This window comes from Tympanuchus pallidicinctus, unplaced genomic scaffold, assembly GCF_026119805.1.
Source record: "Tympanuchus pallidicinctus isolate F22 unplaced genomic scaffold, pur_lepc_1.0 scaffold16, whole genome shotgun sequence".
Lineage (NCBI taxonomy): Eukaryota > Metazoa > Chordata > Aves > Galliformes > Phasianidae > Tympanuchus > Tympanuchus pallidicinctus.
The window spans coordinates 33,980,061-34,007,711 of record NW_026294679.1 but is presented as its reverse complement, the minus strand read 5'-3'; the positions used below and the strand labels follow the sequence as shown (position 1 = coordinate 34,007,711).

Here is a 27,651-nt window from a genome sequence, read left to right as displayed (position 1 = left end):
TGAAAGAAGTGAGGCATTCATATTGGTTTTAAAAGTTTTAATGAGATTTCAAAGTCCAGTTAATGCCTTTTGATTACTTTAGAATTACAGATTTGCTTCACAGAATTTAATCCCGGTTGTCATTTCCTCATAATGGATGATTGAGATGCTATTTTCACTTCATTCTCTTTAAACGTACACAATTGTTCTCCAGTAAATGGATGATGTGATTTTTCTACACTTCATAGTGTTAAAACTATACAAATATTGTACTAAGCGTACAAAAATAAGTGCTTCATGCACACACTTTAATACTGCTTCTTGTCCTTTTCTTTGACATCTTTCTGAACTTATATAAATAAATGAAAAAGCAGACGAAAGTTACTGAACATGGAAAGCAAGAAATGTTTTCTGCCAATCTTAGTATTTTTTTTCTTAGAGAGACACACGGATATATCATTCATTGGCAGTTTTCTCAAACATAAAATAGACAGAAGAGAAAGTAAAGCCACAATACCAGTAACACTCTTAGTTATTTCAGCCTCTGTGAACAGGATCGTCATTTTCTGCAAATCAAAGTGTGCTGAACAGTAACCACAGAGGGCTGTAATACCTTTTGGACCACCCTAATGAGCTACTTTATAAATAGAAATAGTCTAATGTGCCACAAACTGTACAGTTTTATATGTTTTTGTTCCATTCCTAAGCAAAATCAAATCAGCCCAAGTATTAGAATGCAAAACACTTGGAGCCTGTTCATCAGCACCTTGTCCCAGATCATCATGACTGGTACAGCTACAGAGATGTGGGGAAAGCTCCATCTCAAGTGACAGAACTGCCCACATGGTGCCGCAGTACCTTATTTAGTCTGGATGGTAAATTAGGAGCCAGATCAGCTGGAACTGACGGGCAATGCCAGCCCATCCTGGATGACTTCTGCTACTATGATTTTGGCTAAGAAACTTGGGTTCACCCTCTGAAGGAGGAAACTATAGTGGTGAAATAGTGCCATGGTAGAACCAGGCAGGGATTCAACCTTTCAGGTCATAAATTCTCCACGTTAGCACACTAGGCTGAGCTATTTCAAGTTTTCTTAGCATACATGGGCTAGAGGATTAAAGCATGCACTATAATTATCTAATATCAGCTTTATCCTGTATCTTAAGGCATCGTTATTCCTTCTTCATATGGCTAAAACAAAGGGACAATTCCCTCCTGCCATAAACCAGAGGGAACTCTCAGCATCCCCAAGGCATATGGACACACCACTTATCAGAACACAAAGTGTACTGCTGGCAGACGTGAGCTGCCCCAGTGAAGCTCATTCTGCTAAATTAACTTTTGCAAGAATCACAGCAGCCTTGCTTTAATGCATGAAGCAGTGTTATCAGCCAGACAGGGCTCTTTCTACCCTGTTGAAAAAGTCGCCTGTATATCATTTTATTTGTGTAGCAGTGCCTCTTATTACCAGGCAATGGCTGAGCTCTCATGGTCTAATTAAGTAGAGAATTGGCCTGAATAAATAGCACTTCTCTGGTCCTCAGCTGTAATTGTTGAAAAAGTGTTCCTGTTTTTCACTGAATATGTCACTGGATAGGAGGTGGGGGGGAAAAAAGCCATTATTTGTGGTTTTGTGATTGTAGGTACAGCTGGAAGTAGCAAAGCCAGAGACAAAACTCTCCTGAAAGCGTGCCTCTTGGTTAAAATGGGATCATCATGAAGGAGAGTACAAAGAAGCCTGTAAGTCTGGGCACACATTTATGATCAATGGCTCTTTCCTTTGGCTGTTTTCTGCCTGGTTGGAGAAATTCTGGTGTATGCCTGGCTGATGGTTTGGGGTGAACAGAGGATAGTATTGCTGTGTACTGGAGATTGCTGGGACACGCTCTCCTTCCCATGGGGCCCCACATCAAAACCTCCAGGGGAAAGGCTGATTTCAGCATGGTTTGTGGCTTGTAAACACACATACAATGGTGTTTATATTCATATGTGTATATACACATATACATAAACACACCTGAGAACCCCTGGTTTCCTGGGCTGAGATTTTGCTTTCTAATGTGAAATCTGATTTTTGAGTAATTTTTTTAATTTTCCTTCTCCCTTAATGTCCTATAATGAAACTAAAGAACTAACAGAATGAAACTCTGACTAAAAATTAACTTCAGGCGACAGATTAGGTTAAAATCATGAGGGTGTAAGAATTACCAGACTGAAAATTTTCCTACCCGTGCCTGATTTAAGGAAACTCACAAAGACAGGACTAAAATGCTCCATAGCCATCACTGCGTGCAGCAACTGCGAAGGCAGGGTAGGCTTCATATGCTGCGTATGAGGCCAAATCCTGTCCCATCGTCACTGCCTGTTTGAGCTGAGTGGCTGTGACTGCTGAGGCAGCATTAGCAATGGTGTATCCTGCGAGGGGAAACAGAGAGAGAAGAAATGTGGATTCATGAAAAGGTATTAAAAATCTACCACTGCCTAGTGTTTGTTTTGTTTTGTTTTTAGCGGGAAGGCTGTTGTCAACAGGAATCATGTAGGAAACAATTCATTAAAGGGAAGACAGGTGTTCTTCACACAGCTCACCACACGTTACAAAGGAAAAGAAGCACTGCAGAGAAAACTTGGTCATCTTTCTAGAGAAGACATTGGCACAGCTGGGGAAAAACGTGGCTCTGACATCCTTTGTGGCCCAAATACATGCAATTTGGGACAGCCGTGTTAGAGAGGAGAGAAGATGCTCTATGCAGTATAAAGGAGAAAATATTTAGCAAACTGGATTTTTTTCCTATCGGTTTCTAATGGGAAACGTGGGCTCAAGGGTTTGAAATTTTCTATGGGAAAATGTTAGCTTTGCTGATTCAAAATGAATCACTGGGAAAACAAACATCATTTGGGGATGCTTTGTCTGAAAGCAGAGTATATATAATAACTCATCAACTGGACCACAGTATTTTGCTGTGAGTGAGTAAAGAATTGAGATGATGCTCTAAAGTGGGCGGAGTAACTGGAGTGCCTGTTGGCTCTGCTACAAGACTACACCTCCCAGATCCAAAATCTTTGACCAAACCAATGGGATTGACTCAAGGTCAGTCAGATCTGCAGTTTTCTTGGGGCAGGAAATGGAGATATCAGGCAATCTAGGAGTATGTTGCCTCATTGAAGGTGGTACCTTGGGGGGAAGCTTGAGGAATTCATGATGACTTCAATGTTGTGGTCACTTATAGTATTTTCTTTCCATCAGCAAAGTGAGGTGCAATTTGGTTGGGAATTAAGAAATATGTTGTTTAAGATGTGTCTGGCACAATCCTGAGAGAAATGAGCTGCTACTTGGGCATGGCCTGATCTATGTGGGGCTCCAGTGAGTGCAGGCCAAGCACTGGTGTGTGCTCCTGGCAGAAATATTAATGTGTGTCTATTTGTTGAGTTTCCAAGACAAATAAATAAGGGTGGATGAAAGAAAAATGAGAGATTATAATTAAGCAGTAAGTGGGGACTGGATTCAATAAAGAGCCCATTTGGTTTCCACACTGCGGAAGCTTGCACAAACCCAGACAAATTGATTTTTCTGTGGCTTTTGTGGACTCCTGTGGCAGGAAGACGGATAGATATTTTTTTTTAATCCATCCTTGAGACACTCCAAACAATTCAGTAGTACTGACTAATGCATTCCTCATGTGCAGCTTGGCAAATGCTATTCCCACTACATCAGAATACCCATTATGCTGGAGAGCAAAACGCGATGCCTGCAAGCTGGATTCCTGCACCTGGCTCATGTTTTTCATGATTTCCCAAATTCTTTTGGGTCGTTACAAGAGTTCTTGGGAAAAACAAACCTCCCTGTAGAGGTGGGAGAAAAATGGGATCAGATCTGGCTTTCACGTCTGTGCCATTTTTTTGGCAAGTGAAACTCAGTGTGTTGATTCAAAGGGAGCTGGAATGCTAGAAGATGATGACTGATCATGGATCAGTCAGTTAGAGTGGCAGTGGCTTGGGCATAGCCATCAAGTCCACAGAGGTGATGCATCACGGATGTGGAAAGCATCTGGTCCTGTGTCCTTCTTGGTTCTCCCATTGAAGGGAGGCATCTGCAACTCAGCAGCCATGAGTGTGTTAATTCCTGACACATATAAGGAATAATGTAGGAAAAATAACAGTGCTATACAGACACTGATATACCTGGAAAAGCTGGTGCTGCAGGAGGTACCTCTGCTCCTTCAGTGGGAATCCCCAGTGTCTGCAGGGTGTACTCTGCGGCGTAGGTTTTGGCTTCATCGATATAGGCACTGAGCTTGGGAGGTGTGAAGGGATGGCTGTGAACACAACAACCTATTAACTTTTTTTTTTTCCTTTCTCTAGGCCTTTCCTGCATAATATTTTAATCCAGCCGTAGTTGGCATGATATCACATATCGAATAGAAACACTGTGTTATTGTGCTGATGCATTAACACTGCCTCGCTCCTTGTAGCAGCCCGGCTTATTCACTGAGATTATCAGTCCTGTGCTGATTTTGATCACAGCATCTTTTCAGAGCGTGCTATTCTCACTCCAAAGGAAACCCTGCTGCAGTCTTTCCTTCTCATTAAAATATACTACAAACAGTATTTCAGATGAGAAGTGCTTAAGATCATATTTGAGGCCTAATTAGCATCATGTTCCTACCAGCTGTTTTCTTTTCCCTTTGTGGACTATTGTATGTTTCATTTTCCTTCTAATATGCACTCCTTTGCCTGCTGATTTCTAGCTGTTTGTAACTCCTGAACCACCATAAGGAGCCTACTAAACATGGCAGAAATCATTATTGTTTTTTTTTATTTTATTTTTTATTTTTTAGCTTGTGGACGATTTTCTCCCTGATATTAAAACAAAACAAAACAAAACAAATAACAACCAACAAAATAACCCTGGAAATAGAACATGTGCCACTGTGTTTTGCAGACAGATGTTATGTTAAATATGCTTTTAAAAATTTCATAAAACTTAGTTACGTACATGGTGGGGTTCTGGCTGGCGAGGGCAGGGATGGTGATTTTGTACAGGAAGAGCTGTCTTTGGTCTTGGCCAATTGCAGAGTGCAGCTGGTAAACAGGCTGTCCCCAGTTATTCTTCTGGCAGATTTCTTCCAAGATCTACAAAGAAGGGATTCGCTGAGGTTAATTGCTGCATGTAGCCTCCTGCCCCAACTTCAACCCCTGCACTGCCCAACCTCCTCCCTGGAGGAGGGTTTTCCAGGGTGCAGAGGCAGGTTCCTCAGGTCTCAAATGTAAAAGTAAACCACAGATAAGATATTACAGCTCACCTTAAAATACAAGATTCATCTAACATATTATACCTTAAAAATGCCTCAATTCTAGAAGCTAATCGTTACCTCATTAAGATGGAAGTCATTTTGCTGATTAGCCGTTTCATTCTGTGATTTCTATTATCTGCACAGTTCTATCTGAATTCTCCCCAAAAGCTCCATCTATGCATGTCTTTTCATGTTCTAAAAGTACCGCAGTTGCATTTATCTTCACTGCTCTGGTGCCTCCCTCCCTCAATGGGTACAGTGTAAAGAAAGAAGAAAAGGCTGTGTTTCCATCCAATTAATTATTCAGGCTTCAGACGATTTCTGTTCCTCATTTGAAAGAGAAATGCTGAATCACATTGCCCTTGGACTGAGCACAGCTTATTCCACAGTAATTGGGAATCACTCTCTGGAAACGCTCTTGGTTTTACTTTGTATTCTTAGTTTTAACCCACAGGCTCTCTGTCCCATTTGGGTCTGATGCCATGCCATGCTTCTTTGCTCCCCCACCAGCTGTGGGGGTAGCTGCACCGCACTCACTGCTCAGCTGAGTAGTCGCTGGGTCTTGGGGCTTTTCCTACTTGAGCAGAGGGTGAGGTCTCCCCAGCCATTTTTCAGTGCCGGAAGGATCTGCATCTCAGTGACACAGGAAGGCAATTTGGAACTCCAAAGCAGGACAGAAGATCAAAAGTTGTGATTGTCTATTGAAATAGGAATGTCCCCAGGCATGAAGCTGAGAACTGGGTTGTACCGGAGACCTACAGTCTAAACCTTCCTGCAGCACACCTTATTTAAAAACTACGTGTAAAATGTAAATGTTAATGCTGCTTTACATCTTGTAGATAGAGCTCTGAAGTTTGCTGCTCTGTGCATGTACCTCACCCAGTTCATCAGATTTCTTGGCTGCAGTGACAACTGTTCCCTGCTGTCCCAAAGTCTCTGTACGGATGTTGTTTTTGCCATGTTACATCACCACGTAAATTCTCAGTAATGGAAATGCATTTATAAAGACGGAGGTAAGCATCAGGGACCAGCTGACAGGTATGAATGAGGCTGTCTTGAAATAAGCTGGACTGAGTGGGATGCGCTGTTGTGAAATGGCAGTAGTGAGCAATTAGGGAACTCGGCAAAATATGCCCCCCAAAATTGGTGTTGCGAGTGGTCAATGCTGTTTTTGTGTTGTCTGGCACACACTGACCTGGCAGTGGAGGGGTTCATCGTGGGTTGGAAGAGCAAAAATGCTGAACTGTACCTGCTTTAAGGCAGTGCAGCAACGGTCAGGCTATTTCACCCCTCTTATACATTGGTAACTTGGAGTAAAGAGCAGTGAAACTGTGCAGAGGAAGGGAAAATCCATTCTGCAGGTTTCTGAAGGAGAAGAGGTTGTTTTATAGACATTTAGTAAATGGGGTGCTGTGGCAGTTTAAATGTTATCAGACAGAGATACATGTTCATATCCAGGGTGCAACTTCTTGGATGATTCAAAGGGAGGGGAGCTGCTGGAAGAGAAGTGTCCTGTGAAACCTCGGGACCTTTTCTGGGTTTGTTCTGCTCCATCCCTAGCTGTCAATCTGGATCTCACTGCCATGCACACAACCATGCCACAGGCTCCTCACGCACCCTGAGCTGCAGCATTTGACTGGCTATTGTCCCATGGTTATTCTTGGGACACGAATCTATGACTTGGGATTTTGTCTCTCAGCTTCAGTCAAGCCCTGCTCTCTTGCCATGTCACGGGAGACAGCATGAGCTTATGTGCATACACACACCTAGATGATGTACTCCATTATTTTTCCTTATTTGTACTGCATTGGAGTAATAGCACTGTGGCAGCAGAGCTCTGTGCAGTGCCAGGGCCAGTTTGGAAAACAGATGATTCTATTATTTTTTTCCCCGCAAAGACGCTATTATTTTTCTATTTGTGCGAAATAGTTCCTTTTTGAAGTCCCAAAGTACGCATTTTATTTATTGTGTCCGTTTTAGTTGAGTATTTCTTTACTCCACAGTGTTTTTGAGGATAGAGAATCATAATTGGATTTCATCATGTACCCATGGGAGCTCATAAGAATTTGCCTCAAAGGAGAGTGGGAAGTGTCTTCCAGCAAGGCAATTGCACACTGCAGGATGCAAATAGTGCTATTATTGTTGTTTCACGTATTTAAAGATTTATGAATGGATGTAGTTTTCAATCACCAATGCAAATTCAAGCAGGGGCTGTTTTTCTGGTAGCAACTTAGGCTAAGTTCCCTGGCCCACCTTTCCTGCACGTACCTGAGGAGCAAGTTTGACGCCTTGGGGCTTTAGTGTGACTTGGTTCATCGGCGTGAGCTCCATTCCTGGCAAGAGGTCGTAGAGTTTATCCTCTCCCCTCTTTTCTCCTTTGAGCTGGTATCCACGCCCCAGGCCCGTGTACACCAGATAGCCGCGACCTCCCAGTCCTCTAACTCCCGCAGCCCCTACAGGTACATTCATGTAAATTTCTAGGAATGTAAGAAGGCATTAAACTGAATCAAATCACTGGAAAAGTTACCCTGATTGTCCCTGCAATGGAAAAGTTAGGCTCACTGGCTTTTGGCTTGGGAAGCTGGAGTTTGGGAAGGAGGTAGGCAGGTGCCCCCAGCAGCCTATTGCTGTGGCTCGGCATCGTTGTTGCATCTCTTGGATCTGGAATGGGTGGAGGTGTGAAGTGCTGGGGGAACCCTGCTTCCTCTTGACCCAGTTCCATCTCCTGTGCCCTAAGCAGCCAAGAGGAAGTGCAACTTTCCACACAAGTCAGTTTTTACTTTGTGACACCTTTCTGACCAGATTTGTAATCAAGAGTTAAGTATCTCTCACCACTCACCAATATAAATTCAGTTTCCAGAGGAACTTAGTTATTTGACAACTCCTCCCTTATATGAAACAAAGCCTAGTTTTCAACCCCCATTACATTTTTGCTTAAAGAACCATGCTTGGGAGTTTGGGGAGAATGAAAGGCAAGAGAGGGCTGGTGGGCTGGCACCTTAGCCACATTGAGATCCCTTCGGCTACAGGGCTGAAGGCACGAGGTTGCTACCACTGGCACTATCTTTGAAAGACAGACCAAGGGTATGTCTCTCTTTTTTTTTTTTTTTTTGTAGCCCCCAAACTTAATTCTGCATGTACCAGAGGTTGGGTTGCCTGAGTGTGGGGATTTGCTTTGGTCCCAAATGTCCCATATGAACCCATATGGGTTCAAAGACAGAATCTCAGCTACCTTCGTAAATATTCTGTTTTCATAGGCTATTTATTGTTAGATTAAAATTAATCAAAATGTTGTTTGATAAAATTATCATATAATTATAATAAATATTTACAAAAAATATTATATGTTTTTAAAAAATCACATATCCCAAAGCACAATATTAATTTCTTGTTTGTTGATTTATTTCTGTTCTGGTTCCTCACACTGCTTCATCACAGTTTTAAACTCCCTAGGAAATGCTGCAGCTTTGGGTCAGAAAGCACTTGGACTGGTAAAAATTTTCTTGTGGTTTTCAAAGCGAAGGGGATCTACTGCAAAGGGCACAGCCTGTGGCCAGTTGGTGGAGCTGGCTTTGAAGGGCAAGGAAAATTGTCTTATTTGGTTTTCCCTGCTGGGGCAAAACCAGGATTCTCAACTTATTTACCCTGGAAGGAGAGAGATCTGGAAGCTGTTTCAAGCTCATTCTGGGGACTGGTTATTTTTTCATTCCCTGATTAGTCTGCTGGAATATGACCATGCCTTTTGGGAAGGACAGCGACTACAAACTCTTTCCTATCCCTCTTTCAAAGGGATGCAGGATCCAGGGCAAGGCCAAAGCACAGAACTGAACAAGGGAATAGCCTCCAAACACAGGAAGAGTTAGCTTGCTAGAGCTGAGTATTGTCAAGACTGGAGTTACCTCTGATGGATGGGGGCCGGATGATGCTCCTGCTGCTGAGGCCTTTGGTGGCTGGGAAGTGGAGGTTGGGTATGGGTGCATAGGCTTGGGGTGCGTAGAACACTGGGGCACCCAAGTAGGTGGCAGCAGGGTCGTAGACATGTCCAAAGGCATACGCATATTCTCCCTGCAGCATAGCTCCTCTGCCACCCGTGCCCCGGGTATATCGAACATAGCTGTCCTTGTCAACGGGTTTGGCTAATGTCACCTCAATGGGGGACCCATCCAGCACCTGCACACCAGAGGAAGCACAAGGGTGAGGCAGTCTCCAAAATACAAGAGGATTATCCTAAGAAGGCAGTTTCCCCGTGTGGTTTATTAATAAAATGGGAAAACTGAGAAAACTACCCAAACCTGAACCCTCCCATGGATGGAAAAAGGCACTGGGTAAATGAATATTCAACCTGTATAGAGCATCCAGCCCTGACACCAGTCAGCAGGGGCTATTTAACTGAATTAGGAAAGTTGTGAAACCTTTTGAAAAGTTTCCCTTCCCTCCAAAGCAGTATGTAGATCAGCCGGACTGTAAGTTCTCCTATGGGACACAGCAGTAGCACTAAGAATAGGAGCGGGGTTAACACCTCTTTGGGAAAAACTCTTGCATTACAGGCACCGTGAATTGCATGCAGTGCAAAAAAGTACTAAGTACAGGAAGCTCCTTGCAAGTCTGCCTCCAAATTTAGAGCAGATGTTTAGAGTTGACCTTGTTTGTCCCTCTCTGTCATTCACATGCTTTCCCTTCCAGTGTTTCTGTTGGTGAACGTGAACTAAGCATGAGAGCACAAGCCGAGGGAACTCAAAACCATTCTTTTTCTAGATCTCATTTTGGCACTGCTTTGTCTTCTTTTTTTCATTTCTTTTTTTTTTCTTTTTTTTTTTTTTCCCCACGATAAAATCTACCTGTGGACTGAAAAAGCTAGGACCTTCAGGATGTTTTTGTAATTAATAAGCTAGGCAGCTTTGTTTTAGCTACATTATATGTATTATTGTGCAAATAAGTCCCACAAATTCATGTTTACAGCAGCTTTACCTTCCCATTCAAGGCTTTCATAGCATCGACTGCATCTTCTCTTTTATTAAAGTGCACAAAGGCATAGTCTCTGATTTTCTTTACTCTCTCTACTGCACCTATGGAAAACATTGGAATATCAGTTGAAAATGTGTGTTTGTTGGAAAGTATAGATCAGAATGAGCAATTGTGTTGGGCTGTGAACCCTTGGAGAGCAAAAGCTAAGTGGAAGAATGAAAGTGTATGGTTTCTTCATACCTCTTAAGATGTATATACCATGGAAAAATGAAGACAATGGCTGTATGATTTCAAGTAAAATAGAAACACTTTTTGTTCAGACAACATCGAGATTGCCATTAAACCAAAGTGGTTTGATCCTGTCCAAAATGCTCTGAGGTTGTCTTTGGTTTTATGTCTCCTTTCTGTAACGGATTCTCAGGACCTGAAGGGCTGAGCAAGGCACCTGGGACCTGGTTAGCTACAAGTCACAGCACTGTGTGTGATCACCGTCTCTGTTTTCATATGCACTTAGTATAAACTTACACCCCCAAACATATCTTGGAAATACAGCTAACAGATCCAGAATTACTCTTCTATTGCTTTCTTCCCTTTTAAAGCTGAACTGGTACACAGGGAAATATGTTATTGCTGCAAGAAAGCACTTACTTAAATAACTGCAGAAGAAAAAATATTTAGAGGGAAACATTAGGAGCTCCAGGGGACTAAATGAAGTCTGTCCCAGCCCACAGCTGGAGCAGCCTGTACGTCTGCAAAATGGCAATGAGATGATAAGCAGCCCTTTGTGTCCCCCTGGGATCAGTTATTTTCTAAGCCCAAAATTACAGGCACTGTATGCTGATGCCTTGTTTACAAGTCAAGATTTTAATTAACTCTCTGGGTTTTGAAAATTTCCCTTCCTCTCCTTGAAAGCATGTTGCATTATTGAACCTAGCTTTTAGCATCACCCCACTTGAGCTGCTGAAGGCTGGAGCCCATTTAACTGAATGGAAAATTCTCCAGGGAAGGAGATTTTTGCTGAGCTCTTGGGAGCGGGGGCAGGGCTTTTCGGTGACGCCTGTTTCTAAAGAAGCCCTTCAGCTCTGGATTTGGCACAGATGTAAGGGTAATACTTATAGGGTATTATGACTTGGGATGCATAAGTAGTGTTCCTGGTGGCAGCTAAGTGAAGCAGGAGGTGAATCACTGCAGCCTCTTGCTGCCTTGTTTGATTGTATTCTCAGTAGAACTCAGCGTTTAGATAGATTTGATGAAGAGCAGTTGTTTTAAATCACGGCTGTTATTTCTGTCATCATTCCTTTCTGTAGATGAAGGAAGCTGAAACTACCCAGTTGTTTTACTAACTCATTTAAAGGAAGACACAAATGACTCAAAATCATTTTTATGACATGGGTATCCCCACGCATCACTTTGGATCTCTTCCAGTTGCCAGTTGTCATAAAAAGGGTGATAGTGTCAGTAGCTGGGAATTTAGCAGCCCTTAGTGGAATGACATGGTGTGCATGTTGGATAGGAGTTCAGCGTAAGGACAATTTTTGTGGCATTACACGCAAACATTTCATAGTGGAAAAACTGTTATTTTTGTCTCTTCTTTTGGCATTTTATGAATGAAAAATTATTTCCATTTGCAGTAGCTGTACTTACTTAAGGGCTACTATGTCAGTGAGTTCCTACCTTGTTTGATGTTGTTGAACTCCTTCTCTATGGTTTCTTCAGTGGTTGAGAGCATGAGGTTCCTCACATAGAGAATTTTTACTGATGACATAGTGTCTTCATCCACCTCCACTTCTGGCTCTGCCCAGTCAACAGCAATAGGGTGTCCCCACAGTTGAATCCTTCCTTTAAAGGGATTGACATCATCAGTGCCAGACAGGCTTTGTTCCTCTCACTTCTGCTCACAGAGTATTTCATATGCAGTGTCAACGGTAGAGTAGGACAATTCTACAAAAGGAACTGAACAAAGTCTTTCTAGCACAAAGTACTGCCTTTCAGTTAACTCATTTCCAAGAACAGATGCTCCCACTTTCAACGTACTCCCACTAATACCTTAGATGCTGCAGAAATGCAGCAGCCAGAATTTTTAAAAGTGAAAATACGGCATGGCTCACTAGCATCTGCATTCCCTGAAGCGCTCTCTAAGGGAAATATTTTCATGAATATACTTCTAAAGACCCCTGTTGGATGCAAATTTTTAATTCCCTAGATAATTGAAAAGGGATCCAGAAGTCCCATTGGATGAAGTGAAATAGTAAAAGTAAAGATGTCCCTATGTGCAAGTATTTGAAGTTGCATGGGCGAGTGCAATTGGGTGAAGTTGCAGCAGGAGTAGAAAAAAGGGAAACAAAAAATAATGAGGATGTGGAGTAGAAGCAATATGGGTTTTATACACAAGGGACTGAGCTGCTGAGGGGCAGAAAATAAAAGGAACAAATGAAGAGATAGTTAAAAACTATGTCATCGTGTTATCAATCACATTGAAGTCTGTCATCATCTGCATGGAGTTACCTAACCCATTAAGTAATTGATTAGCCAATTAGTGATATTCAATGCATAATGAAAACTGATGGCTACAGCTTTGCCTCAAAGCCATGTGATGTTGCAATAACCATTGCTGCCTAGTCCATTCTGTCTACTGCAAGGAGACCTTTTCCCACTGCTCTTCAAGAGTGGCTGAAATAAGGCCTCTCCTCAAAACCCAGAGCTGTCCATCTGCTGTCTCCTGTGACCTGCTTTTTCTCTGACAGTTTTCATCAGCCCAGCAAACCACGGCATTGGATGCACAGTAAGGACCATTCTCTGACTTGTAAATATGATCACTGTTGGATATTCCCCCAAAAGAATGAAATGTCTGTCTCTTTTGAACATTTCCCTAAAAGAGTAACCAGGCCTGTCTATGGTTTTCTTTTTCTTCTTTTATCTTTATGACGTGAAGCTTGGGTCCTCCAAGACCCGAAAACATACTAAAACTTAGGAGAAGCTTGCAGAGAGAAAGTGAAACTCTCAGTAAGCAAGAGATCTTTATCATTTATCATCATCTTTATCATTCATTTTTAAGAGATCTTAAAAATGGCATCTCCCCTTGGATTATATACCTAGGATGGGATGGGAGCTACAAAATACAAGAAAATTTGAGAGAAGAGGTAGAATTTGGAGACCGGTTCCTTTTTTTTTTCTTTTTTTTTTTTTCCTTTCTCTCTGTAATAAGACTGAAAAGTTGAAGAAACAAAATGTGAACCGTCTACTCCTTGCTGGGAAGGCTTGTGAATTAGCTAGGATCTGCAGAGCTCCATGGGATTTACATTCAGCTTTTTGTGCTGCTCAGTTTGACTTGGGAAGAAAAAGATGGCAGCTAACAGCAGCCAGCTAAAATAAAATCATAGAATCATAGAATGGTTTGGGTTGGAAGAGACCTTTAAGATCATCTAGTTCCACCCCCCCTGCTACAGGCAGGGACACCTTCCACCAGACCAGGTCGCTTAGTCAGGCAATGCTCCTTTTTCAATGTTGCCATTTTCAGTTCAGTGGCCAAAATAATGACCTGGCTGATTCGTAGTAAGAAAGTAAGCTTGGTTCCTGCACTACCAGCTTGCTAGAACCCAGGTTTCTCCTATCTTCTTATTCAACCTGGAGATAAGACAAGGTTTTCATAAATAGCATTTTACTTCTTGAGCTTTTCTACCTCTTCTACATGCTCCCTCAGAAAGAAGAGAGTGTCAAAGTAAAAGAAATAACTTAATAATTATATTCTATTTCACGTTCATCCAGTGCATCAGCTGGAGACACAATTCAGTCCTGGCTTGAAACTTTTTTCAAACTCTTCCCGTATGTTTGCAACTTCAGAAGACTCTGGCTCCTGCTCAGGTCTTTGAAATTCCACAGACTGTTTATCAGAAATGTCCCTACATTTGTAATCACTAGCACACTGTACAGGGCTGCTCATGGCTACACGCTCATTCCCATCTGTTTCACTGTCTCTGCTCAGGATTTCAAATGTATTGCTCCCTCAAGGCTGCCATCAGTGCAGGTGCCTGTTTTTGCTCCTTCCTTCCTTCTCAATATAGAATTCATGACAAAGTTGTGTTGAGGCAAAAACTAACAGTAAGCATTCTTCTAACTAGGAGTATGCTATACTGATGCAGAAAGCACAGAATACAAAGAAAAAGAGTCAGTGTGAGATATCCCTCTATAGCTAATACTAAGATAGATACTAACACTTGAAAACCTGCTCATTTTTGACAAGATGACTTTAAACACATGATTTTAATGGACCATCATATAGAAAGAATTAAAGACTGGTGAGTTTGATGAGAGAGGGACAAGTCTCAAAGCAGGTTTATTTAATTCTTTCATCAGCAAGTGAGCTGGCTTTGACAAAGCAGTACTGGAGCTGCTGAGCAACCAAAAGCATGAGAAAAAAAAACAATAGTGGAATCAATGCAAATGCAATTATTTCCTTTGTTTATCACCTATCAATCCTCTCTGCTTCACAATGACCCCAGCACTAAATGAAATAGAATTATTATCAATGTTATTTATATTCTAGAACAATTCCTCTTTTGAGGTTTCTTTCCTAGATGAAAAATACTAGTTTTCAGGAGCATCCTCAGTACATTTTCAAAGCTGAGTATGTTCCTAGATCCTTCCCCATGTGATGCTTCCCAAGTGATCATAGATGTTTTATTTGGAAACTAGGTGAACACAGGATAATATATATCCTGTAACAGGGTGGAATGGATACGCACAGCTAGATCCATCTAGCTATATTTTAATCATTTCAGGTTCCTAAATGAGGTGCCTGGCGAATGAGCATGGCAGCAAATCAGGGTCTGCAGAGTCCCCTATACCATACACCAGATTAAGGGCATCTCCAGCAGCCAGCCCAGCATACCAGGGACCTCCTTGCTTAAAGTGAATCATTGGCAACCAAGATGAGAAACCAAGCAGTGTTTGCTTTCTTGGTTACATAGTTGGAGATTTCTGTACTGCAAGGTGCACACATGCATCTGCTACGCTGAAGCTGCCCCTACCGCCCTCAGCACCTGTACAAACCTGGGAGCAATTTCCTCCTGGCCATTGCTGCTGCCCGGTGGCTTTCATATTCCACAAAAGCAAAGCCCCGGTTTTTGGTTTTATCAGCTGCACTAGGGTACACAATGACATCCACAACTCCGTCTGTAACTTTCTTCATCTCTGCTAAAATTTCCTCTCTTTTCTTCGTTTTGGGGATCCCCCCCACAAACAGGCGGCAGTTGTCCACGCTGGCACAGACTCCAAGTAGACGCCCATTCCTGTGGATAAATGACATTGCTGGCTAATCAGGAGCACTTGGAGAGAGGGAAAAAAAAATCTCCTTTTTGTCCCAAAACACAAGCCGTTTGGAATGGAAATTCAGGTGATCTTGCTCAATGCAAGGGTTTAGATCCAAAGCGAAGGCTCTGCTAGATTTGACATCAAAGTAAAGCAGGGAATTGAGAAGAAACCTGAGCAAAATTTTCCTTTTGACTCCTGGGATTCTCCCTTCTACTAATTCCAAAAACAGCTGCTACTGGGCAATTACACAGACCAACTAGACATCGCAGGGACTCTTGATTTGCCATCAGTGTAAGCCAGATTTGTTTTGTCCACCATGACTCATAGCTTCATAGTGAGCCTCACAGCTGGGATTTTGGGAGAAAGAAAATCCCTTGTTACGAGGACACACTATTTCAGAGTTTACTGATGCCCATTGCTGTGCAGACTGCAAGGAAAAATTTCCTACTGGGCACTTTGCTCACTACTTTGTGCTCTAAGTACCTCCTGTAGGTCTTGAGAAGTAAAAACTTTGAATTTAACTTCTTTAGAACAGTCTTTGGAACAAGCAGAATAAGAGGAGGAGGTAGAAGTGGCTCAAGTCTGATATGTAAGACCCTCCAGCCTCTGATAAAAATCTCATTTCCATACTCCCTTTTGCACCTTGCAACTTGCTCATTCTTAGGGCTGCTGGTAAAGCAAACACAATCACAATTTAGAACAAATAAAATAAGAGCCTTAAAATTGGTTGATCTCCAAATGCTTCTAAGCAGAGACATCTACTCATCCCACTTTGAACTGGAAAAAAATCAACTAGGGATGAAATCAAAACAAAATGTATTGATAGACCCATATGTTGTTGATTTCTGTGTGTTTTGTTCCCCATTTTTAGTCACAAACAGGAGGAATTTTTCTGTTTCTACCTATTAAGAAATGTCACTGTTTTGTCAATTGGTTTTTATCATATTTTGTTGTTTTTTTTTGCAATTGCTCTGTTTCTCTGAACGTATCTGCAGTACAGCTCAAGTGAGACACTGTGGATAGGAATATATCAGCAAAAGCCCAGAAGGAAACATAAAAACAGTGGTTCAACGTCTGTTAATTTGATTCACAGCAAAATATTTTTTCCAGATATTTAGTTTATCTTTAAAGAAGAAATATCATGCAAAAGATTTTGAGACTGAGTGCTATGCACTGCCTTTGGACTAGAGTATAAAGCAATGACTGCACAGGCAAATAAACAGTGACTTCCTACAAAGTTTAAGTATCTAAAGAAGCTTTCTTTAGATTGTTGGGACAAAAATTAATTAACACAGATTAATACAGCATGTGATTTAAAGTAGAAGTGAAAGTGTTTGCTATGCTTACCTAATTTCATAATTATTGAGTTGCTTTATTGCATTCCTTGCCTCCTGTTTATTTGAGAAGGTTACAAATGCATAGCCCCTATTGTTGCCATTGAAGTCCATCATCATTCTCATTTCATAGATTTTGCCAATCTGTAAATCAGAAGAAAAGTCATTCCTTAAAGAGATGTTCGCCTGAAAGGTGGAGAGGTGTTTCAACAAGGCTAGATGCTTCCTTGGCTATATCATTGGATACTTCCTACAGATAATCATCTATATACTAATGAACGATTAATATACCGAGTCACAATTCTACTTTCTTGACTTTTTTTCTGATAAATGGAAAAAATCATTAAAAACGGCTGAAAGTGTGTAAGTGAGAAGAGTTGTGGGAGGGAGGAGTTAAAGGGGAGTTTGGCACTGACTCTAGCAGCTCCGGGATTTCTGTTCTCTTCCCATCAAGGAGTCTGTGCTCTAGTTTTGAGATACAGTAGAGACACCAGGAAAAAAAAGGGTCTGAAACTGGAAGGCTGAGGGGCAGCATTAGGACTGCATGGTCATTGGCGTCTGAATGGTAACATCTGCTCAGGTTTGTGTGCAGCAGTTGGATGGGTATGTCCATTTCCTAGGTGGAGGGAGGCTTGTTTTATACAGCTAAACAAATATAGGGGGAACAATCTCCCTCATACTCTAAGCAGGACCAGTTCTAGCAATAAATCAGACCTGGTCACGGAGGGAAGGCATCGTGGCAGGAGGTCAGAAGGGCTGTCACTAAACCAAGGGCAGTCTGGGACAGATAATTTCTAGTTGAGGTTGGAAAGGCAGAGCTGAGCATCTATAATCTCTGCTCAGCAATTGCCTGCCACAAAGCCTTACTTTTTCACACAGGGGTATAAGTTCATCCTCAAAAAGGTCTCGAGGCAGTTTCCCAATGAAGATCTCACACCCCCTCTCTGGCGGAGGGCCGTCCCAGCCGGGGGGTGGGCCACCGTATTTCCTCTGCCCATTTTCCTACCGTGGAAAAAAGAAAAAGAATTGTTTAAATGCAGACTTCAAACGAGGATATCATCAACCCCTTATGAGGAATGAAATTTATGACACACGCCATTACCAGAGTGCTTGAGGCAAACACCTTCCTTCCTCTCAAGGAGCAATCCTTATGGACTCAAGAAAAGAGAACACAAGTGTGCACTGGCTGTCCCACCATCAAATCTGTGCCCAGAGTATCCCAGATACTATGCTGGTGAAAGGTCTGATTTGTACCTAGCTGAGTTTTTCTAAGAAACATGCATCAGTACCTTCAGCAAGAGACTGCTGTCACAACTCATATGTCTGGAGACAAACACCCTCTCAGACAATTTGGGGCAAAGGAGACACCTGGCTAGCCAGGACTTTCTTTATGCAAGGAGCAGGACTTGGCACCCAGTGATACCCAAAGACGTGACAAGCCAATTATTTCCACTTAGCTTACGTTTGTCCTAGGCTAGTGTCTCTCTGGTATCCTGTCCTATTTTAAACCATCTTTACTATACTTCTCCTCTTTTCCTTCATTTCTGTGCTTTCTTTCTCTTTCTTTCTGTCCCTTTTTCTCCATTCCTCTCTTTCTCTTCCCTTCTTCCTCCCATCTTCTCCACTTCTCTCCTTTCCCTCTCCTGCTGTCTTTTTCTTGCAGTGATGTCTTGTGTCCAGAGGACTGACACTTTGGTTAATTTTCTCTTTTTGTCTATTTTCTATAGTCATTTCCCACCTTGGATTATTCCAGGAAAGAGAATGACTGAATGGATGACTTACCAAGAAAGCATGAAGGACTTAAGTTTACAGCAAGCAGGCATTCTTTCAGGAAAATAAGAATATACCACAACCAATTTCAGTTTTCCTAACCCTGTAACCAGCCCTAAATTATTCACGCTTATTCCTGTTTTGCAAATAGGTCCAGCATATTGATGGAGGTATTTGAAATTACAAATTAATTTTCAAAGCAAAACTAATGAAAAGATCATGATGTTTATGGTTATTTCTCTGATCTCAGTTTACTAAACTGAGCACAGTGATGGCACGGGATGTTCTGTCTCTTGAGCCATTTGTTAGAATCGTATATTTTGTTTAGATTTAGATATTTTATATTTTTTAGATATTTTATATATTATATATATATATAAAATATATTATATATATATTATATATATATATATATATATAGATATAGATATAGATATAGATATAGATATTTTATATAGATTTAGATATATTTTTTAGATATACAATTAGAATTGTATATTTTGTTATGGTTGTCTGTGCTCTTCACTGACAGGTTGGCTGGAAGAAGCCTTTGGTCATCTAGAGAAATGCTCATCTCATAAGTAACAATCTGAAAAGGGCAGCATAATTTTAGCATCCTGTTTTAAGTTGAGTGAGAGACAAGTGGTTAACATTTTTCATTTTGTCAAAATATGTGGGAGCTTATATGCTGGGAGAGAAAAAGTCTATTCTCAGTCCAGAGCATCTTCATTTGTGGCTTCAAGGCAGCATCTCACCAAACTCATCTTGATGAGGTCTTGGAAGGAAAGGAGAATTTCAAGAAAAAGAAAAGAGAGAAAATGTTAAGTTTGAAAGAAAGGGAGAGGTAGGAAGAAGGAAGAAGGCTCTGGGTGGGTGAGTAGGCAAAAATCTGTGGTTTAGGAATGAGCTATTGCCAGATGTAATTGTACAAAAGTCTGAAACTCAGGATAAAGAAAATCACAGGAAGTGTAATACAGAGAAATGCTACTTATCTTCTCCTGTATGACAGAAAGGCTCCTTGAGTGCAGCAATCCCAGCTGTCAGCCTGGTCTGGGGGCATGCACAGAATGAAGGGTTATATGAAAATGCTTTTTCCCAGGAGTCTTGGCTTTTGCTTTGGACTTTTGTGCCCTCTAGTGCTATGCAAAGCGAGACCAAGTTCATGGCAACCACCAGCCTAAAGTTCACCATTTTCAGTTCCTTCTTCCAGGATGCAAGGTCAGTCATATTACTACCCAATGCTTTTGAAAAAGGAGTTTGTTTTGGTCATGCTGGCTAAGGAAGACTTATTGAAATTATTTTGAAGGACCTGCCCACTCTATATGTGCTATAACCAGAGGAGGCTTTGTGCTTGGAGACCCTGAAGGCCGTACTGAGTGCAAACCTTTGGTTTTGGGCATGAGACACCTGCACTTTTATGCATGCAAAGGTAGATCTGGGTCTCACACACTGGACTTACCATGACCAAATCTGGACCCAAGCTCCCCTGAATCTTTGCTTAGTGGGTTTGCTCTGCTCCACTGACACTGCAGCATAGTGTCAGTAGACAGTTATACTAACCGCGTAGACAGTTATACTAACCGCTCCCAAGACATAGCTGTGCTCTGTTGTTATTTCACCCCTACCATAGTTTGTCAGGAGGAATCCAGTGCTGCTGCGCGAAAGACAGCCCCTATTATACACAGCTCTGTGTAATATGTGGATTAGAGAAAACCAGAGACAGAGGAAGAAGCAAGGAACGCTTCATGTGTGCAGATTCACTGCATGAGCCCCTGGTGCTTCATGATGAAACCAGACACTGCACATGGAAGGACGTGACTGTGAGTTCCTACCTGGATCAAATTATATCCCGTTCGCTGAATTAATGCACGGAGGGCGGCTTCTTTCTGTGTGCCGGTCAATCCATCCCCGGATTTGTGATTTGATTCCATTGTGAGTGATTATCAGCAAAAAATCAGGTTAATTAGGGGTGCTCACTGCAATCAAATTTAAGATAAATTAAATAAATTAATATGGCTAGGAGGAGAAAGTCCACTCTCCTGAGAAAGCTAACAGGATCGTTCTTCGTAAGTCAGTCAGTTTGAGATTCAAAAAATGAAAAAATAAAACCAGCTACAGACCATGTAATAAAGAAAAATATCCCCCTCTTCCCTGGTGCTTGAAAATAAACAGGATTAAAACGTGGAAACAGATTTTGTCCAGTGAGACTGCACACATGTGTATGTGTGTTAGGAGGGAAATGAGTGCAGGGTGCCTGCCCTTACTTTAACCACACATCAGTGAGTCCTCCATGCCACAGCACCCAGCTGGTGCTGGAAAGGAGTCTGGTACAAGCCGTGTCCAGTGCTCTGTGATACATGAGACATGGGGCCAGATGTGGCCTGTTTTTGAGAACTCAGGAACATGGGAGTGCTCAGACCTGTATCTAAGTTCAGGGCGGAGACAACCCTGGGTTCAGATGTTTTGATTCAGAACTGCAGTTTTAAATAATACCTAATTGAAGATTTTTTTTTTTTAAAGTTAATTTTTTGGGCCATAAATACCATAAAGCTGAAATCTGCAACTGAATTGGGCCACACATGCTGGCACGGGGATTTCTGAGAACTGACAGCTTACAATTTCAGGTTGCACTCAATGGTGAGCTTTGAGTCTATGCAAGCATCATGGGTCTGCAGATGTCATGCTCAGCTTGAGGACGTCTGCTTAATGACAGATTTTGGAGCTATTTATTCTTGGGTTTGTGGGTTGCTTTGTCTCTGATTTTGTCCTGTTCAAATGATCTCTGGGGTTTTAATTACTACCAATGTGCAGGTGCTGGAAGCTGGGCTGCACCACGCAATAGCTTTCCACCAACTCTGATTGCAAAATGAATGTTGTCCGCAGCAACTGGAGTCTGATTGTTTTGGTTTATCTTTCATAGAATCAAGCCCATACTTAAGTGTGTTTGATTTTTTTTTTTTTTCATGTTATTCAGATCAAAGGGCTTCTTTAACACCTAGGAAAGCACAGAGTGAGCCTAGGGACCCAACCACAACCCCATTGCACCTTTGTCAAGAACAGCACTGAACCTCTCTGATGCTCACAGTTCCCATGCCTGCTGACTTCTGCAGAGCTGGGTTTGATATGGCACAAGGTGAGATTTCCTCTGGCACTGAGGCCAAGCAGAGCCACTGGCGCATCTCTCCACCATGCTGGGAAGTAACCAGCTGAGCCTCAGTGTGTTTCCATAAATGCTGAGCTTCTCAGTTCTGTCTCAAGCAGCGTCCTAGGTAGATGGGCAGGCTCAGAGCATCTTCCCTTGCTCCCTGGCTGCTCTAAATGCATTTGCCTGTGTTGTCGTAGGTGCCACACGTCCCCACACCTGCCATCTGAGTAGGTGTGTCACATCCATCCCAAACCGTGACATCATTTCCAGCAACATTCAGTCCAGGGGATGGCTTCTTGTTGAGTAGAGAGAGCAAGCCATAGTGACAAGTGAGAATACCACATCTTGTGGTTGATATGTTCATATCAGGAGCAGTGTACCTCTTGGGCTTCTGCCTGAGTTGGTAAGACCAGACGATCTCTTCTTGTAAGGAATCTTGCATATCTTAGCCTATTTGAGAGCAGCATGTCTAGACAGCTGTGTACTCCAGCAGAGAGGGACTGAGCAATCCCGATTTAGAGTTCGAGACGAGCATAGGAGCTGTGGTTGCACGATGCTGTGCCTTTAGGGCTGGGATCTGCCCACAGCTGACCCAATGCGCCCTCACATCCTTTAACTTAGAAGGATTGCAACCATTTTCCCTTATTACAGGTGTCAGCCCCATTCTGGCGAGCACAAGGGAGGAGAGTTGCTTTCATGGAACTGAGGAAACAAGACTATTTCCCTCCTTCTTTGTTCTCTGCCATTAATCAATTAGCAAATCTGCCCTGGCAGGAGGAGCACTCCCCATTCATGGCTGCTCTTAGGAAGTGTATATACCTGCAGCAAATTAAGACAATATTTTTAGCATTATTTAACAAAAGACGTGAAATTGAGTTAATTGTTCTGGAATTCAATCATTTCCAGGGGCTTGGCCCTTAGATTGATTGCTGCTAATAATGACTATAATGATGAAAACTATTTTTGGAAAGACAGGAAGATGATGCATTTTATTCAGAAGGTGTTTCAGTTAGGATCTCCAGATGTGCAGACAGTTCGGGCATATCTCCTACTTCATGCTCCTTTCTGACCCAGTTTTTAACAATACTATTGTTACAGACCCACAACCTAGAACCCCGGGTCATTAGGAATGGAAGGCAATAATATGATTTTAAATCAGAGCATTGTTGCATTTGATTTTTCCTTCTCCGCAGCAAATGCTATCATTTATTTTAGGTTTCTATCAAACCTCCAAAATGCCAAAACAACAAAATGCACTTTTTTGAGTATGGTGTCCTTTATCAATGAGAAACAAACTCATCACAACGTCACTTGCTTCCTTACAACCACTTCCATGCATCGTTTCCTGGCCAGCCAAGGCATGCAGACTTCGTCCCTCTGTCCATCTGTCCCTGCAGTGGAGGAAAGATTGGACCCTGTTCTGCCCAGCGCCCACTTGCAGCCCTTCGCAGAAACCTGGTTACTGTTTCCATGAATGAGATAACAAAACCTTGTTTATCCTGCACCAATCGATGAGCCTTCTTGTTTGAGTGTATCAAGACACTTGGACACATCCAGCAAAGGCTGTCCTACAGCAGTTAACCCTATGCGAACAGAGGATTAAAGCCTTTGGAAATGAGTGCCTTCACTCCTCACCCCTAATAGCCCAAGTATGTGGTTACTGGAGAAAACTTTTTGTTTAGGTTTTCATCTTCCTTCATTTAAGGATTTGGACTTTTCTCTCCCTTCTGGCTCCGAGCATGCTTCCCATACATATATCCATGACATGAACTATTCTTTATATTCTTCATCAAATCAAGTGCTTAAAGTTTCCTGGGCAGCTGTGAGATGCACCACCTCTGTTTGTGTGAGACGTGTTGCAGGACAGAGTCCAATTAAGCAACAAGGGTGAAACTCCTCTTTTCTTCAGGAAGGAGGTGTTTTCCAGGTTGTCTCATAGAAAAAGTAGGATTTTTTAGGTATCTATAAGCAAACTGCATAAATTCCCTAGGTGCAGTGTGCCTTGCGGTGCCTACATACAGTATTTGCAGTATGCAAATCTTGGGAAAAAAATTGCCTTTAATATTGCTTCAGAAGGTGACTGCTCTCTTGGTAACAGCTGCTTTACTAAATGCACATGGTGCACCCCAAAAAGCCCATCAGAGGAGATGGCTGGTACTGAGCCTGGCTTCTTTCCTCCCCCCATTAGACTTGCAACACCATGATGTGTCAGATGCTTTGAAGCCAGCCTCCTCTGGCACCCGCCTCTGCCTCCTTCACCAAAGAAAACAGCACGAGGGAAGCATCAAGAACTGGGCAGAAAGCCAGCTATTTGGAAGAGATTGGTGAAAACTGAGATTTTTAGGAGCAGCAATTGCATTTGAAAATGGGGCTGATCTTTTGCAAAGAGAATGAGGAATAAGAAGACAGCGAGTCTGCTGAAGCAGTTTCTAATACTTCATCCCAGAAGTTGCACTTTAACAAATCAAGATTGAATTAGCGCAGGGAAGATCCCTCCTCCCCCTAGCTTGGGCTGGCTTCATTTTTTAGCACCCATAGGCTATGAGCATGAGGAAAGTGCTAAGAAGCTGCAGGGATGATGCCAAACATACTTATCTGCTTATCAAAGTCAAGGCAGATGCTGCAGGGACAAGCATGGGGTATGCAGGGCACCCTGGTCTGCCCCATCGGTGGCTTACACCCCATGGTGGAACCGCAGTAGGGAAAGGAGCACAGTGCAGCCTCCCCATCCCCACCCCAGGTGTAGGACACCGGCCAAAAGGCCCTTCCATGGGGTGTCTCTCCGAGCCCTCTCCTCGTACCCCAAAACCTCATGGCAGGATAATCCCGAGGGCAGCAGCCTACCTGAGCAATCTGGGAGATCACCGCTCAGGAATAGCTCTCCTTGATTATGGGGAGTTTGCGACGTGTCACTCCGGCTATTCCCCAATCGTCATATCAAACTCCAAAGGTTCAGTGGCCCCGGGCTGGTTTACAGTCCCTGCAGGTTAAACGTTAACCTGCTCTATCTCCCAGCTCCCCGCAGGCCTTTGACCAGATAGCTGGGTCACCGTTTCTCAGACAGCACCTATGCAGGCTGATTTTTGTAAATAAATAGACAGGACTGCAGTCAGACCATGGCCCAGGGGCAGGTGTGGAAACCAGGCCCTGCTCCCGTTTATGCACCCTGTGCTTTCTGTGCCAGCCCATCTCCATTGCTACTGCTCGCAGCAGAGCTGGTGGGAAGGGCAGGGTGCAGCTCACAGTGGAGTGTTGGCTGCCTAGAGGAAGGCCAGCCAGCCTCACCACCAGCCTACATGTGAGCTGCAAGGTGGCAGAGCCCCTTGTGAAAGATGCCATTCTCCCACTCCTGAGACCTTGCTGAGCTTGGAAAAGTGCCATAGTGCTGTTTGTCCAGCCTTAAAAGCATGAAGTATTCCAGTGCGGTGGGAAGATGTCAGGGCCCTGCTCAGCCCAACAGCACGTGTGCCTGAGCCACAGTCCCAGTGAGGCACCGGTGCACTGACCCATTTCTTGGCTTAAAACTGAAGCTGCACCCAAACTCTCTCTGCCCTCTGTTGCCCAACTTTTTGCTGAATTCAGGGAGTCAAGCACAGATTTTGGAACTTATTTTAAAAAAAAAAAAAACAACCCACAACCACCAGACACTCAATCCAGTCACAACCAGTATCAATTCCAGCATCCAGTTTGGGGTCTGCTGCTTCTCCTGGATTCCCAGGAGTAACTGGAAGACATGACACCACTTTTTGCCACTATTAGAAGGGCTTTTGTCTCTTTGGTGTGCCATCCTACCTTATATGCCATAAGAAACCAGTCAGATTTGATCATAACTGACATCAAATTTCAAACATGGTAACAGACCAGTGTGCCACCAAGTGCCTCAGACTCTGCAGGGAAAGAATCTGAAATAATTTGGTGACCAGACAAATGCTGCTGCTCTGAAACTGTGATACCGGGAAGAGAAAATCTTCTCCAAAAAAAGTGAAGTACTGTGCATCTTCATGTGACCGCCAATAAAACAAAGTCATGAAAACTTTTTTCTGGGGAAGAGGAAGAGAGAGAACAGCACAAGATGAGAGCAGAGCAAGTGAGTGAGATGCGAGCAGAACTGGAAAGTGCAATACATACAGTTGTGTCTGAGAAGTTTGATGCCTTGTCAAGGCAATCAGCCATTTTACAAATTTGGGATCTCGCTCTGAGAACAGTTTTTTCTCCATGTGTTTTCTCAATGATGAGCTTTTCCAAAGCAAAAAAAAACAACAAAAAAACACAAATCAAACTCCAACTCATGCAGCCACAAGTAACTGTGACAGCATTACTAGGGAGGAAAAGCCATCTGCTCGTTAAGTAGAATGCAAACAACAAATGGTGTTATATATGTAAATAAATAGAAGATTTTGGGATGAAAATTTGGTCATTGAGCCCCATTTTTGGTAAAAAACTGTCTGTGCTCCCACTGGTTTGACCCACAGGGATGGGGAAAGTGGGACAAACATGTATGAGTGCAGGCAGACTACATGAAACCCCTCAGTCACTAAAGGAGGTGGGATTTCAATTTGAATTTTTGGAAGGCCCTCAGGTTGTGTGAGAAGGGCAGCTGTGATGTTTTTCTCCTCTCTCTGGGGCAGACTTTGCTCAGAAGAATAGACATGATCTGTTTATGCTTCCTTGAAAGCCTCTCAAGAGATATAGTTGAGAAACCCCAAGAGAAGTCAGACATAATTGCTTCCTTTTCCATAATCACTGTGGATTGCTTGTTTGAGGGCTTCCCACAGCTTGCCAGGTGGAATTAAGTAAAAGCACTTCCAGCTCAAGAAAAATGACACTTGAGCAAACATCATCCCTTGGTGTTAATTATTTGCTGCCGTGAAAATCCTAAATTAAGCCCAATCTTCAGCTTCCTATGGAAGTGCTTCAAGAAGTTTCCTGGGATGCCCAGCAAGAGCACATGCAAATCTCCACTGATGAATCTTGCTGGCTGTGGTTGGGATCAAAAGCTTCTTGTTAGCGTAATAATGAAGCCATTGAAAACATCTTTGATTTCAGAAGGAGCAGTGTGCTCTTCCCAGGACCTATCAGGGATTCACTTGTTGGTTTCCACTCACTCAGGTTTTGTAGTAGGGAATTTATCTTTGGTCTTTCCTTGGGCACTGCAGTTCCTTTGGCCCTGTTCCTCTTGCTGGGGAGTCCCCATCTTCTCAAACTGCTGCTTTTCCCAGTTTTTGGCTGAGATTTTTCAGGTTTAATCATGCCATAGTGATGAAGTAGTGATTTGTCAACCAGGAGCACTTTGCCTTGTGCCAAGAGGGTGTCAGGTTGCTCTGCTGCCAAAGAAAATAGAATAAATTATAAAAGCTTTGTGTGTGGCCTCAAGATAAAGCCGTGGTCATGAGTACTCATTTGATGTATGATATTATGATATGAGCTGTGTTTGCGTAGGGCTAACGTTTGGATTTTGATTAAAAATTGACACACTGTGCTGGTCTGTAAGGGTTCCTCTATTCTTCTGCTTGCAAGTCTGATGTCTCATAATGAGGTGTGTAGCCTTGCTGCCTTACTGCAACTCCTTCATTCCCATGGGTTTTGCTGTGTGAGTGACAGGCATGAAAAAGTATTAATAATGCTTTGTAACCACCTGCTAGCTTCATGGTGCAGTGCTAGAGAGAGTAATCATAATGCAGAAGTAGAGACCTGTATGTGACTGCAGGTTAGTATGTGCTATTGAGCTGATGAAACACCCTCATTCCTAATTTGCCTGCTCAGCATCAGTTTCCAAAACCCATGTCAAAAAGCTATTGCAAAAAAGAGCGATTTCCAATACAGGAACTGGTGGTGACATCGATTAGGAAGATGTTTT

General features: G+C 42.7%; 1 protein-coding gene across 4 annotated transcripts; it reads right to left on the bottom strand.

Moving 5' to 3' along the window:
- Positions 1-22: 22 nt before the first annotated feature.
- Positions 23-24,779, bottom strand: A1CF (APOBEC1 complementation factor). 4 transcript variants are annotated; one of them, XM_052677582.1, is made up of 12 exons: positions 24,639-24,779; positions 20,482-20,625; positions 17,747-17,881; positions 16,893-17,023; positions 15,285-15,523; positions 11,910-12,074; positions 10,239-10,336; positions 9,170-9,440; positions 7,539-7,747; positions 4,973-5,109; positions 4,159-4,292; positions 23-2,394 (listed from the first exon to the last, which is right to left on the bottom strand). In XM_052677582.1, the coding sequence occupies exons 2-12, from the start codon at positions 20,578-20,580 to the stop codon at positions 2,243-2,245; spliced, it is 1,770 nt and encodes a 589-aa protein (XP_052533542.1). In that variant the 5' UTR covers positions 20,581-20,625; positions 24,639-24,779; the 3' UTR covers positions 23-2,242. The 4 variants fall into 4 exon arrangements, with proteins under 4 accessions (XP_052533542.1, XP_052533543.1, XP_052533544.1 ...); XM_052677583.1 differs by having other exon boundaries at positions 7,539-7,723; XM_052677584.1 differs by having other exon boundaries at positions 7,539-7,603.
- Positions 24,780-27,651: the final 2,872 nt, after the last annotated feature.